Source organism: Chiloscyllium punctatum, chromosome 3 (assembly GCF_047496795.1).
Source record: "Chiloscyllium punctatum isolate Juve2018m chromosome 3, sChiPun1.3, whole genome shotgun sequence".
NCBI lineage: Eukaryota > Metazoa > Chordata > Chondrichthyes > Orectolobiformes > Hemiscylliidae > Chiloscyllium > Chiloscyllium punctatum.
In genome coordinates this window covers 102,806,882-102,822,791 of record NC_092741.1, presented here as the reverse complement: position 1 = coordinate 102,822,791, position 15,910 = coordinate 102,806,882, and the positions used below count along the sequence as shown (strand labels likewise).

Genomic DNA, 15,910 nt, shown 5'->3' with positions numbered 1-15,910 from the left:
CGCGGAAAAAGGTTCTCACTGTCAACCCTATCTAAATCCCTAATCATCTTGTACACCTCTATCAAATCTCCCCTAAACCTTCTTTTCTCCAATGAGAAAAGTCCCAAGTGCCTCAGCCTTTCCTCATATGATCTTCCTATCATGCCAGGCAACATCCTGGTAAACCTCCTCTGCACTCGTTCCAATGCCTCCACATCCTTCCTATAGTATGGCGACCAAAACTGCACACAATACTCCAAATGAGGCCGCACCAGAGTCTTATACAACTGCAACATGACCTCAGGACTCCGGAACTCAATTCCTTTACCAATAAAGCCCAGTACACTATATGCCTTCTTCACAGCACTATTTACCTGGGTGGCAACTTTCAAAGATCTGTGTACATGGACACCAAGATCCGTCTGCTCATCCACACTACCAAGTAGTCTACCATTAGCCCAGTAATCCATCTTCTTGTTACTCCTACCAAAGTGAATGACTTCACACTTAGCTACATTGAATTCCATTTGCCACCTTACTACCCACCTCTGCAACTTATCTATATCGCGCTGTAACCTGCCACATCCTTCTTCACTGTCCACAACTCCACCGACTTTCGTGTCATCCGCAAACTTGCTCATCCAGCCTTCAAGCCCCTCCTCCAGGTCATTTATAAAAATGACAAACAGCAATGGTCCCAAAACAGATCCTTGTGGAACACCGCTAGTAACTGCGCTCCAAGATGAACCTATACCATCAACTACTACCCTCTGTCTCCTTCCAGCCAGCCAATTCCTAATCCAAACCTCTAATGCACCCTCAATGCCATACCTCCGTAGTTTTTGCATTAGCCTGCCATGGGGTACCTTATCGAACGCCTTGCTAAAATCCATATACATCACATCTACTGCTTTACCCTCATCCACTTCCTTGGTCACCTTCTCAAAGAATTCAATAAGGTTTGTGACCTGCCCTTCACAAAACCATGCTGACTATCCTTGATCACATTATTCCTATCCAGATGTTCATAAATCCTATCCCTTACAATTCTCTCTAAGACTTTGCCCACAACAGAAGTGAGACTCACTGGCCTATAGTTACTCGGGCTATCCCTGCTCCCCTTCTTGAACAAAGGGACCACATTCTTTATCCTCCAGTCTTCTGCCACCATTCCCGTAGACAACTACGACATAAAAATCAAGGCCAATGGCTCCGCTATCTCCTCCCTAGCTTCCCAGAGGATCCTAGGATAAATGCCATCAGGCCCAGGGGACTTATCTATTTTCATCCTTTCCAGTATTCCCCAGACCTCTTCCCTACGTACCTCAAAGCCATCCATTCTAATCACTTGTGACTCAATATTCACATCAGCAACAGTGTCCTGTTCCTGAGTGAATACTGACGAAAAGTATTGATTTAGTGTCTCACCAATCTCCTCCGCCTCCACACACACAACTTCCCACTACTATCCTTGACTGGATAGTGGGCATTGGACAACATTATTTAGTTTCATATGAAAAGGTGATGCACTGGGGGTCTTAAACATCTGTGGAACCATGCTTCAATATGAATCAGCAACTTCATGTAAAAGACAAGGAAATAGCTATATTTATTAGTTGATTATTTTTATATTGTTAGCCTCTATGTATTTGTAGCTGGTTTATGTCTTTAAAAAGCCACAAGCATAATCTGTTGTTTTTAAAAGATTAAAGAAATGAATATAAAGAAAAGTTTATGTAAAAACAGAACCATTCAATTTTTGGAAAGTGCTGAAGTTGCCCAAAAGACCCCTATAGTGATCCCCCACATACATATTCAGTAAAATCGTGGCAGATCTTGACATCAACTCCCCTTTTTTAAATTATCCCTATGTTCTTTGATTCAATTAGATTCCAAAACTCATCCAATTGCAGACCTGACCAGAGAATTTGATAACTGAGAAACCATCATCAAATATTCTCATTAGTTCAATGCTCCAACTGGACATTATACTTTGTCAAGGCCTCTTTTGGTCATAGGTTTCAATTGTTGCTGGTAAAAGGCTTAATGTAAATCTTATTGGAATTCTGAAATCAAACATTATTTGTGTGATTAAGTGTTCACATGCATTTATATGGCTTACATGATATTGACTCCTACTGCACACCCGGATGTTATAAGCATTACATGGCTTTCAATCTCAAAGTCTTTGCTGATCAGTCGCTGGATGGCAAGGTAAACCAATACAGCTGTTACTGCCCAAATTGATAGTACGGAAAGAAGAGCCCCTAGAATTTCTGTGACAAAGAAAACAGAAATTAGAGCAAAGCACTTCTAAAATTATTGTACAGATACCTACTGTACCCACTTTTAGATTCTGAGCCAAAAAATTGGGAAAATTTGCATTATAAAATATTTACTGCACCTTGAAGTTTGACTCAGAAACCTTCATTCTGAAAATTTAACAATAAAAATCCAAAAGGCATGATACTGGATTAGTGGTGCTGGAAGAGCACAGCAGTTCAGGCAGCATCCAACGATCAGCGAAATCGACGTTTCGGACAAAAGCCCTTCATCCGAAACGTCGATTTTGCTGCTTGTTGGATGCTGCCTGAACTGCTGTGCTCTTCCAGCACCGCTAATCCAGTATTTGGTTTTCAGCATCTGCAGTCATTGTTTTTACCATTTTAGCATGATGTCAACTTAATCATTTTTTTGAATCATTATTGTTGAAATAGAAAATCATAGCACATATAAAAAAAAACTGTTAGGTCCACGAGGTCTGTTTAATTCCACATTTTCACTTTTTGTCCTTAACCCAGTTAATTCTTCATTCTCAAGTATATGTCCAGAACTATTTTAATGGAATATATGGGATCAGTTTCCACAACCTTTTCAATTGGTGTGTTCCAAATCCCAAAAACAGTTGATTTTTGCCAATGAAATGTCATGTCAGTAGAATTACCATTCCCTGGTGCCAAACCCTGGTGAAATTACAAGAAAGGACTACATGGATACTAAACAAATGAGAAAGCATGCAATAGTCAGAGCTAAGTGATCCAACCATATCCAGTTATGAATAAACAACTGATGGGAGGAAGAATATCCTGCAACATCCCAGCCGAAAATGATAGCAGAGCCCAACATGAGAGTGAAAAAGATGTAGCTAAAGCTTTTTGCAATATTTTTCAACCAGCAATGCTGATTATATTATCCATCTTGACTTCTTGCTAAGGTTTCTCCCATTACAAGTCTTCTGCCAATTTTATTCATTTCATGTGATATCAGCAAATAATCGAGTGCACTGGATAAGGTCTCTATTGACTCAAGTCATACCTGGAACATAGGAAGGTGGTTGTGGTTATTGATGGTGCACCACCTCATTCCAGGACATCTCTGCAGCAGTTCCTCAGGGTGCTGAATCATCGTCAGCTGCTTCATCAGTGACCATTCCCTCATCAAAAGCTCAGAAGTGGGGACGTTCATTGATGATTGCACCACATTTGTGATTCCTCAGATAGTGAAACATCCCATATGCACATGCAGCTAAACCAAAGCAATATTTATGTTGGGCTGACAAGTGGCAAGTAATAACGTCCGACACAATGCAGGAAATGACAATCACCAATGAGAGGAATCAAATCAACTCACCTTGACATTCAGTGGCATCATCATCATTAATTTAGTTCCTTGGGGCATCATTGACCAGGAACAGAACAGGATGAACCAAAGTATGGCTACAATAGCAGGTCAGAAACTTCGAATTCTGTGGTTAGTATCTTCTTTCATAAAGTAACGGGACAGAAAGGAATCAGTCATCAATAATGTGGATATTAAAGTGTCTGGAAATTTCCAATGAGTGCAGTGTTCATGAAAGTGCTCCAGGATCTGATTAGGAGCTTTGCAGTTTCTTGATGGAGATGCTTTCATCTCTAACCTAAGGAAACAGCAGCAGTGTTTTACATCACTGGCTATGAAACATAGATAGTTGTCCAAAATTTAACATGGGGTTTGATCCTTCAAGATGTTCTGCCAGGTCCTTTATAAAGAAGCAATTTCATAGAATCCCTACAGTGCAGAAGCGGGCCATTCAGCCATTCAGCCGATGCCAACCCTCCAAACAGATTCCCACCCAGACCCACCACTAAACTATCCCTATATTTCCCATTGCTAATCCAGCAAACCTGCACATCCCTGGACACTCTGGGCAATTTAATTTGGGCAAATCACATAACTTACACAACTTTGGAGTGCGGGAAGAAACCAGAGAAAATCCATGCACCCACAGGGAAGAATGTGCAAGTTCCACAAAGACCAAGGCTGGAATCGAACCTGGGTCCCTGATGCTGTGAAACAGCAGTGCTAACCACTGAACTACCATACAATCCCTTTGATCATCGTAGGTCTTCTAAGCATTACACCAAGACTGAAGGTAGATTGCCAATAAATTCAGAGATTATCCAAAAGGACCTTCTAGATTTAAGATGGTTTGGTGGTTGATTGAGTCTGTCTGAATAGCATCCAATAGTGGACACTGGATTAGTGGTGCTGGAAGAGCACAGCAGTTCAGGCAGCATCCAACGAGCAGCTAAATCAACGTTTTGGGCAAAAGCCCTTCCTCAGGAATATTCCTTTTATTCCTGATGAAGGGCTTTTGCCCGAAACGTCGATTTCTCTGCTTGTTGGATGCTGCCTGAACTGCTGTGCTCTTCCAGCACCACTAATCCAGTATTTGCTTTCCATCATCTGCAGTCATTGTTTTTACCTCCAATAGTGGACAGCAGAGAGACTTCACTAAGGAGCATTCTGGAACAGCAGAGTGAGAAAGAACACCTTCCATGACAAGGAGGAAGAGCACCAAATAGAGGTCAACAGAGAGACTTTGCTGAGGAGAACTATCTGGCAGGGGAGATAGCTTGATCCATAGTCTGATCTAAGAACCTCTATTACTGGAAGATAGATACTGGTGGTGAGCAGAACTTGGAAGATTGTGTGTTGAGCTGAGCTGAATTTGGTGAATTCTTGGGCTGGCCTTGGCTTAACACCAATTCAGTGTCTGCCCAGCCAACCACAGCTATTGCTTCTGCTAGTGCCCACAACCCAGGCCTGCAGCACATTCAAAGTGACTGTGAAGAAGGTGGATGACGGATCACTGGAAGGATCTTCTTCATGAAGAGAGGCTGCCTGGATGGCTGTGGGTTCGAAGCTGCCGGTATTTTCTGTCTGCAGGATTTCCCCAGAGAGGGCTACTTTGACGTGACCTTCAGGAGTGTGAAACAATGGACGTCTCTGAAGGTGTTCTAAGAGAAAGGAGGTGAGGGTCCCCTCTCTGTCCTGTCCGCGGCACTATTGTTTGTTCTCCCTGCACAGAGGCGCTGGGTTCCTGGGAAGGTATGTGCAGTTTGAAGGAGGCAGCACCAATGTAGTGGACCCCTTTTGAATCTGGACCAGCAAGCAGCAGGGAAAGGTGATCCTGAAGGTGGGTACCATTGAATATCTCCACCCACCCTCCAGCTTTGCGATCGGGGGAGCTGAGGCTACCTGATGTAGGCAGGGCAACCTAAAGTGTGCCGAATCTGTGGGACGCCAGAGCATATGACATAAAATAACCCTCTGCAGGAACAGAAAACAGCAGGGCTACCTGACTAAGGACTAAAAGGAGTCCAAGAGCAGTGTACCCCCAAAGGTCAATAAGATGCCACCCCCAGCAAGAAAACTGATATGAGGGGGACCGAGAAGGCGGGACAGGCCAGAAAGGAGGAAAAGGTCACTAGCATGGAGGCACATCAACCAGCCCAACCTCCACCTGAACAGTGGAGTCAATGGAGGAGGAAGAAACCAAGGAAGCAGGGGAGTGGCTACCAGTGAGAAACAACAGAAAAGGAAAACATGTCTGGCCCCCAAAGTCCCACAGCATGATGGAAAGAGGCAGCTGCAAGACACAAGCAGCCCTACTGATGACGGAGACATGCAGATGGATAGCCATCAACAAATAAAGAGGCATAGCACCACGGGGAGGAGGAGAGGAGGACCCCCAACCTGGAAACGCTGGGCTTCCCAAGGGGCCCAGTCAGCCTAACCTCCAGCCATCAAGAATATAGGTTACCAACCACACCACACCACTCCTGGGCAACCGGGAGCAGCAACACTCTAACAGTCCCTCTGTCAGACTCAGAACTGGACCCTGCTGACTTCGTTCTCACTCTGACAATGCTGGAGCAGGGCAATCCTTCCAGGGACAAACAGGAGAACTACCTCAGTGTGGAGAGAGTCCAACAGTTCACTCACACCAGAAGTCCACCAGTGGGGATGAATGGATATTGGGTAATTCTATAAACTTTTAAAATAGGTCACTGTCTATGAGGAGTTCACACATTCTTCCCGTGTCTGCATGGGTTTCTTCTGGGTGCTCGGGTTTCCTCCCACAATCCAAAGATGTGCGGATCAGGTGAATTGGTCATGCTAAATTGCCCATAGTGTTAAGTGCATTAGTTAGGGGTAAATATGGGATGGGGGAGTGGGTCTGGGTGGGTCGCTCTTCGGAGGGTCAGTGTGGACTTGTTGGGCCAAATGGCCTGTTTCCATACTGTAGGTAATCTAATCTAATCTAAAACAAAATAAATGTTAGAATTGCAAGTATTAACATGCATAGAGTTTAATCTACTACATGATGGGTTTCCAGATTGGCTTACCTGGCTAAATGTCAAAACCTGTTCCTGCAGGAGTGGGGAATACTGCACCTCAGCAGCTACAGGAGGTAATCAAGCTTATGGACCCATGGGCCTTCAATTTGGTCAGGGGGAGACAATTCCTCCGGCCTGGGTATTCTACTGCAAGGAGGCAACTTCTCTCTGAAGTTGAGGTGGTGCTGGGCAGGCACCTCCTCATAGCAGGTGTCACATACAGAAATGGTCCCTAAGACTAACTAACATATGCACCCCAACAGTAAAGAGTGAGCAACTGGCCATCCTACAATAGATCCCATTGCGTTGGCAATGTCCAGGCTGGTTATTCTGGCTGGAGACTTCAACCGTATCATCGATAAGATGGATGATCTAGAGTAGCTGAAAGCAAATTGGATTCCTGATGGAAACAGTTGCCAAGCTGCACAATGCAGCGCATATCCACCTGGTCATGGCCAAACAAGTCTATCTACTCGAGGTAGATTTCCTATTTGTTTCCTGCATGTTCTGGGTCAGATCCACCAATGTCAAGCTGTTGTTCTTCTGACTATTGTTTCCTAAAGGACAACCAGCTAGCCAACAAGGGAACATAGAAGCTAAAGTTCTACCTGTCCTTGTTGTTGCAAAGGATGGGACTGGCTTCGCTGCCACAGAACATTCCAAGTAGTTGGACTATTCCATATCACTTGTCCTTCGTACAGGAATTTGTAAAGAGAAACACCTTTGATCACCTTCCATCAGGAATGGTCAGCAAGTAGCGTCCTTGAGACCCTGAGGGAAAGGGAGAGAGTGGATCCTGTCACCTGGTTCCCTGAGCTGACTGTCAAAGTTATTTAGCAGAATGCCTCATTACTAGAACTTTCTAACAAGCACCAGGACATTGCTTGGCTGGTGCTAACTGCATCACCTGAGAGATCCTTTATGTATGCTCGGTCAGTTTGTGCCACTGTACATTGTCCTCTGAGTGGCTGGGGAGAGGTTGAGACTGTCTCACATTTCTTTCTCGAATGTGCCTTTGTAAAGGAAGTCTGGAGAAATATGCAGTGGTTTGTGTCAATGTTCATTCCAAGCAACTCAGTCTGGTCTTCAAGGTACACACCAAGACAAACATAAAATGCAGCAAGAGGACCATCAACTTGGTGAAAGATGCTTTTTGATGTGCTAAAACTTGTTGGCCTTACAGAACGAGGAGTTGACCCCAACTGACCGTTGTAGACATTCCAAGGTCCAATACTACGTACTAGGGATGCACTAAAGCTTGGGGCAGCCACCACCAAGGCACAGCGGGGAAAGACCATTGTCTGAGGTCTTTCTGCTGAAGGTAAACGGGGGTCTGTTCAGTTATCGAACCCTTCTAGTAGTTTCAATACATGTAAATATTGGTATTGTATGTATAAGAGAGTTAGATAGAGTCAAAGTCCAATGTCTTTTTTTAAATTTAATATGCAACTGAATAGAACCAATCCACATTTGTGAAATGTGTATATATACTATAATTTTGATGAATAAAAAGTATATTATTGAAATAAACAAAAAAATCGGGAGAACTCTGCTCAGTCACCACAACTGCTCAGTGGAGTGAGGAAGAACCCCAGGGCGGCACGGAGGCTCCATGCTTAGATGCACCAGAGAACCAGGATCAATTCCAGCCTTGGGCGATTGTGTGGAGTTTGCGCATTCTCCCAGTGTCTGCGTGGGTTTCCTCCGGGCGGTCCTGTTTCCTCCCACAGTCCAAAGATGTGCAGGTCAGGTGAATTGGCTATGCTAAGTTGCCCATAGTGTTAGGTGCATTAGTCAGAGGGAAATGGGTCTGGGTGGGTTGCTCTTCGGATGGTCAATGTGGACTTGTTTGGCCAAATGACCTGTTTCGACACTGTAGGGAATCTAATCTAATTCGATGTCATGGAACAGCAAGCCAGAAACATTCCATTACCGTAAGTGCTTCTATCCTACACTCCTACAAGCAAAAAAGAAGGAGCGATAGATTGAGAGAGGCTGTTAGAAAGTTTGTTGTAGCCAAGGGGATATTTGACCTGTTTGTAAAGATTGCATTATAGTTTAAGGAATTTAAAGAATGGCGTTTTTGATAAGAGATAGCATTACAGCTGTGCTGAGGGAGGATATCCTGGAAATACATCTAGGGAAGTTATTTGGATAGAACTGAGAAATAAGAAAGGGATGATCACCTATTGGGATTGTGTTATAGACCCCCTAATAGCGGGCGCAATGGAGAGGATTTTGGGTATAAGGGTGGAGACGGACCCTATCTCTCTCCTTTTGGGCTTGCCCACTGTATTTCCTGCAGACGCGCATAAGAAAAAACTTTTCAGATTCTGTACAAGAAAGATCATCTTGTTAGGTTGGGTATTCGAAACCCCCCGGGCCTGTTGTGTTGACAGAAGATTATTATGAAGCATATTCCCTTCAATTTTCTCACAAAAATGGTACACCACAAAACTGAGAATTTTTATAAGACATGGCAACCCTTTTTTGAATGCCTTGATACAGATTTATCTGCCACACTAACAAGGGCTTTAATATAGCCCTTGTTAGACAGAGGGGAATTGGGAAACAAATTTGTAAGGAGATCTCAGTTATCTGTAAGAATAATAGGGTGGTTATGGTTGTGGATTTTAAAAAATATATACTTTTATCGAAAAAATAGATTTTTTTAATATTACACGTACAAAACAATACAATTCAAAACAGTACAAAAAACAACCCAAATAAAAAGAATCCCCAACCCACCCTCATGTACAAATGTATAAACATATATAGAAAAGTAGAGAATTAAAAAAAACCCAAACTAGCTATTTAACTAAATAAGTAAATAACCAGCAATCTAATAAATAGTAATAATGCAGCCCAGCCAAACAAAATGCTCATGTGTTCACAATTCCTCCTCCCTGGATATTGGACTCGTAAAACACAATCGTTACAGCTATATTAAAGCCCTTGTTAGTGTGGCAGATAAATCTGTATCAAGGCATTCCAAAAAGGGTTGCCATGTCTTATAAAAATTCTCAGTTTTGTGGTGTACCATTTTTATGAGAAAATTGAAGGGAATATGCTTCATAACAATCTTCTGTCAACACAACAGGCCCGGGGGGGTTTCGAATACCCAACCTAACAAGATGATCTTTCTTGTACAGAATCTGAAAAGTTTTTTCTTATGTGCGTCTGCAGGAAATACAGTGGGAAAGCCCAAAAGGAGAGAGATAGGGTCAGTCTCCACCCTTATACCCAAAATCATCTCCATTGCGCCCGCCATTGTACTCCAATATGCTTAAAACCTTTTGCAAGACCAGAGACAATGGGTAAGAGTGCCCGTGCAGACCTTGCCCTTGGGACATGCTGAAGATATCCATGGTTTAAATTTTGACAAATGGTCGGGAGCCAAGTGGACCCTGTGGAGAATCTTCAACTGTAAAGCATGGGTCCTATTGCAAATTGATATCTTCATTGCATTCTCCCAAATATCCTCCCATGCTTTTGAGGAGGCTTCAACACCCAGTTCTACCTCCCACATCCTGTAGAATCAATCAAACTCATCTGAGGGGGTCACCCCCCAATTGATGACATAAAATATTGGCAGAAAGTGTACTCTTACCACTTATCACCCCTCTCTCTATATTGAATTTGTAGAGATCAGTCAAAAGTGTGGTCTTTTCTCGAATAAAATCCCTAACTTGAAAAAAAAAGGTCTCTACTAGATAGCTCATACTGATTAGATAGCTAACTGATCGAAGGACATCATTACATCTCTCTCAAATAAATCACTCATGCATGACACACCCCTAGCTGCCCAACATTTAAATCCGGAGTCTAGCATCCCTGATTGAAAACCCGGCATGGCCACTAAATCTGTAAACAAAGATGTTTTGCCAATATTGCCTTCCTCTGCCGAATGGCCCTCCATGCTTTAACAGTACTAATGACTACTGGATTATGACAATATTCCCTAACTGTCCTCATTTTGTCCAAAAACAGCAAACTGGTAAGGGGGCACCTTGCCTGGGAGGCTTCTATATGTAGCCAAATTGAAAGAGTATCTCCACAAACCCAATCAATCACTCACGTAGGACAAAAGCGAGCTTAATTTTTAATGTCCAGGAGATCCACTCCCCCCAATCTGTGAGGCAGTTGCAGTTTGGCTAATTGAATGAGGGACCGCCAACGATGCCAAATAAAAGGAGCTGAACCAGCCAGTCAACCTCCAGAGTGTTTGCTTATTGAAAATCAGGTTGAGCATCCATCTAGGGTATAGCAAACAGGGAGAATATTCGTCTTGATAAGCACTATCCGACTCAACCACTAGACTGGAAGTGCCTCCCATCTTGAAGATCTTGTTTAAGTTTTTTCAAATATTTGGATAAAATTGGCTTGGCACAGCTGATTCAGAACTGGAGTAATGAATATGCCCAAATACACAAAACCCCCCGTGACTGCCTAAATGGGAATCTATAGTCGCACTCAAGAGCTAGCGGCTTCATAAGACCATCCATAAGCATAGCCTCTGATTTCACAAAATTAATCTTGTACACTGAAAAAGCGCCAAACACGCGAATGCATTATGTCAGACGAGGCGCTGAAACTGCTAGATTTGCCAAAAAAATTAGGACCATCATCTGCATACAACAAAATCTTATGTAAGTTTGACCCCACTTCTGGAGCGAATATATTGGGATCCCCACGAATGGCCTCCGCCAATGGTTCAATCACCAACGTAACAAGCAATGGTGAAAGGGGACAGCCCTGCCAGCTGCCCCTAAAAATATTAAAATTACTTGATCATACCCTGTTGGTGATGACCGCTGTGAGAGGTCCGCCTTTGCCCATCTTATGAAGACTTTGCCCAAACCACCCTAGAGTATAGAAAAGGTGCGGCCACTCAACTCAGTCAAATGCCTTCTCTGCATCTAGAGAAATCACCAATCCTTGTATTGGCATGCTTGAATTATATTTAGCAGCCTCCTAAGATTATTGGAGGATCTGCGACCTTTTATGAAGCCCATCTGATCCTCTTTAATAATAGAAGATAACACAGTCTCCAGCCTTAACGTGAGAGTCTTAGAGAGGATTTTAAAGTCCACATTTAAGAGAGAGATGGGCCTGTACGAAGCCCAATCTTCCAGGTCCTTCCCTTTTTTTTGAGGATAAGTGAAATATTGGCTTCTCTCAGAGATGGTGGGAGATAATCATGACTGTATGAATCATTAAACATATTGAGCATCAAGTCTGACAGTATACTTATAAATTCCTTATAGAATTCACTGGGAAGTCCGTCAGGACCGGGCGTCTTTCCACTCTGAAGCTGCCTCACAGTTTCCTGCATTTCTTGCTCTGATAACGGGGCATTGAGAAAGGACTGTTGTTCGGGAGCCACACCTGGGAGCTTCAGATCCCTAAAAAATATTCCATTTTTGCCTGCCCACCTCACAATCCTCAGATTGGTATAACTCAGAGTAAAATCTCTGGAACGCCATGTTAGTCTTTTTAGAATCATATGTTAGGTTCCCAGACCCTTCCCTAATCGGCATAATGGCTTATGGGACACTCCTTTTCTGGTGAGATGCGCTAAATATTTACCTGGCTTGTCACCATGCTCGTATAACCTTTGCTTTGCAAAAGCCAGCTTCTTCTTTTCCATCTGCGTGGGCATGGAATTCAACGCAGACCGCAACGCTGTAATCCTATGTAGTTTGACCAATGAGGGTCTGTCAAAGTAGGCCTTCTTGGCTGCCTTCAACCATGCTTCAAGGAGATGTTGCTGCTCACCCATCTGCTGCTTCCTACTGGTGGAATATGAAATAACTAACCCTCTAGCATAGGCTTTGGCAGTTTCCCAGAGAATAAATGAGCTATCAACCGAGCCTCTGTTGATGTCTAGGAACGCCCGAAATTCCCTAGAGAAATACTCCACAAATATATTATCCTTGAGGATAAAGGGACCCATTCGCCAATACCTCAAACTCACTGTAACATCCTTAATCTTAATCATAAGGTACACTGGAGCATGATCAGAGATGGTAATATTACAAACCTACAAAACCATTGAGAATTAAAAACAACAAAAACAAACCAACATATAAAGCACCAACAGCGTTGAGTAGGGGAACTCACCCCCTGCCCCGGGGGCGACTACCCATCCCAAACTGCCCATAAGTAGGCATCTAACCATCCCAATCATCTTGACTTCTTCTAGCTAAAGCCGCACTGCAAACACAAGCAGATAAGAGTAAATTTTTTTTTAAGAAAAAGCAGAATAAATAGCTCACCCAAGTTTCGGTATATCCTTAGAAACTGAAAATATACATCTCAACTGCCGCCAAGCATAGGTTAAACCAAATTATCATCGATAGAGGGAAAAAAAAGATAAAGCTCCAACTAGACTTCCTCCGTTCTTTTACAGAATGATAAAGACATACCCAAACAACACTATTTATACATACTAAAATTGTTCAAATTAGGTTAGTTTGTCCACAAAATCTCTTGCCTTTTCCGATGTGTCAAAGAGATATATGGATCCATTTAAGGTGATCCAAAGCACCGCCGAGTACCTCTGAGTACTGAATCCCAAGGTCCCTCAGTCTTCTCTTGACATAATCGTAAGATTTTCGTTTCTGGATCACTGCTGCTGAGAAGTCAAGGACATGATCTGGAAGAACATGATCTTAGAGCCCTCCTAAATTAGGGCCTTGGACTCTGGAAGCCTCCATGACTCTCTCTTTGTCCCAGCAATGATTGAACCACACCAGGAGAAGTCAAGGACATTGACCCAGACCAGATGATCTTCAGTCCTCTCATGCCTGCTTCCAAGTCAAGGAATTTTAGCAGCCAGTCCTCAAAAGATTCCACAGGCTGCTCACCTTCCTTATGCTCAGGCAAAGTGGGCGGCACGGTGGCACAGTGGTTAGCACTGCTGCCTCACAGCGCCACAGACCTGGGTTCAATTCCCGCCTCAGGCAACTGACTGTGTGGAGTTTGCACGTTCTCCCCGTGTCTGTGTGGGTTTCCTCCGGGTGCTCTGGTTTCCTCCCACAGTCCAAAGATGTGCAGGTCAGGTGAATCGGCCATCCTAAATTGCCCATAGTGTTAGATGTAGGGGTATGGGTGGGTTGCGCTTCGGCGGGGCGGTGTGGACTTGTTGGGCCGAAGGGCCTGTTTCCATACTGTAAGTAATCAAACTGATAATCCAAATGTTTTTTCTTCTGCCCCTGTTCTCAAGATCATCCATTTAGTCGTGCAAGTTACCGACCTGCATCCCCAGGGCTTGGATCCTATCCTTGGATGAACTGCTATCAGCTTCCAACACTGTGACCCTGTGCTCCATCTCATCAGTCCTCTTCTCCAGGTCTCCCAGCTACTGCTCATGCTTCTGCAGCATGAGAGAGATTGGAGCCAGCTTCTCTTCAATCTGTTTCCCCAGCATCTCGCGAGATTTCACGAGCTTATTCACCAAGGCCTGGAAAGGAATCGACTCTGAGGATACTGCAGCCTGAACTGCAGATGTGGCCGTGGATGCTCCTGCTCCCTTTTTCGGCATCTCTGGATGGCTGGAAACACAGGTAAGTTAATTTTTAGAAATTTCTTGGGAATCCAAGATCTTTTGGAGTCCCAAGATATCGTGATGGCCTGGGTTGGGCAGGTTAAAGGTTTGTCTCGCTTGTGCTGCGATGCAGAGCTGCGCAGTGCGATCTTCTTAGATTGCCGCCACCTTGGATCCCCATGGTAGGGGATTTTAACTTTCCAAACATAGACTAGGACTGCCATAGTGTTAAAGGTTTAGATGGAGAGGAATTTGTTAGGTGTTTACAAGAAAATTTTCTGATTCAGTATGTGGGATGTACCTACTAGAGAAGGTGCAAAACGTGAGCAATTCTTGGGAAATAAGGGCAGGTGACTGAGGTGTCAGTGAGGGAGCACTTTGGGGCCAGCAACCATAATTCTGTTTGTTTTAAAATAATGATGGAAAAGAATAGACCAGATCTAAATGTTGAAGTTCTAAATTGGAGAAAGGCCAATTTTGATGGCATTATGCAAGAACTTTCAAAAGCTGATTGGGTAAAGGGATGGCTGGAAAATGGGAAGCCTTCATAAAAACAGAGATAACGAGAATCCGGAGAAAGTATATTCCTGTCAGGGTGAAAGGAAAGGCTGGTAGGTATAGGGAATGCTGGATAACTAAAGAAATTGAGGGTTTAGTTAAGAAAAAGAAGGAAGCATATGTCTGGTATAGACAGGATAGATTGAGTGATTCCTGAGAAGAGTATAAAGGCGGTAGGAGTATACTTAAGAGGGAAATCAGGAGGGCAAAAAGGGCATGAGATAGCTTTGGCAAATAGAGTTAAGCAAAATGTTTTTCACAAATACATTAAGGACAAAACGGTAACGAGAGAGAGAATAGGGCCCCTCAAAGATCAGCAAGGCGGCCTATGTGTGGAGCTGCAGGAGATGGGGGGTGATACCAAACGAGTACTTTGCATTAGTATTTACTGTGGAAAAGGACATTAAAGATATGGAATGTAGGGAAATAGATGGTGACATCTTGAAAAATGTCCATTTAGAGAGGAGGAAGTGCTGGATGTCTTGAAACGAATAAAAGTGGATAAGTCCCCAGGACCTGATCAGGTGTACCCTAGAATTCTGTGGGAAGCTAGGGAAGTGACTGCTGGGCCTCTTACTGAGATATTTGTATCATCGATAGCCACTGGTGAGGTGCTGGAAGACTGGAGGTTGGATGTGAGCATAGGAGGTATAGTTAGTAAGTTTTCAGATGACACAAAATTGGAGGTGTAGTGCACAGCGAAGAAGGTTACCTCAGATTACAACGGGATCTTGATCACATGGGCCAATGAGTTGAGAAGTGGCAGATGGAGTTTAATTTGAAGTGAGGTGTTGCACTTTAGGAAACCAAATCTTAGCAGGACTTAAGGTCCTCAGGAGGTTTATGAACAAAGAGACCTTGGAATGCAAGTTTATAGCTTCTTGAAAGTGGAGTTACAGGTAGATAGGATAGGGAAGGTGGTGTTTGGTATCCTTTCTTTTATTGGTCATAGTATTGAGTACAGGAGTTGGGAGGCCATGTTGCGGCTGTACAGAACATTGGTTAGACCACTGTTGGAATATTGCGTGCAATCCTGAAAGATGTTGTCAAACTTGAAAAGGTTCAGAAAACATTAACAAGGATGTTGCCAGGGTTGGAGTATTTGAGCTATAGAGAGAGGTTGAACAGGCTGGGGCTGTTTTCCCTGGAGTGTCGGATGCTG

General features: G+C 43.6%; 1 protein-coding gene across 1 annotated transcript in view; it reads right to left on the bottom strand.

The window, feature by feature from the left end:
• Window positions 1-15,910, bottom strand: part of slc30a2 (solute carrier family 30 member 2) — a 131,113-nt gene that overhangs the window by 17,942 nt on the left and 97,261 nt on the right. Inside the window, exon 4 of the mRNA XM_072557727.1 lies at window positions 2,102-2,255. Coding sequence (XP_072413828.1) covers window positions 2,102-2,255 — 154 coding nt within the window. The remainder of the gene's footprint in view (window positions 1-2,101; window positions 2,256-15,910) is intronic.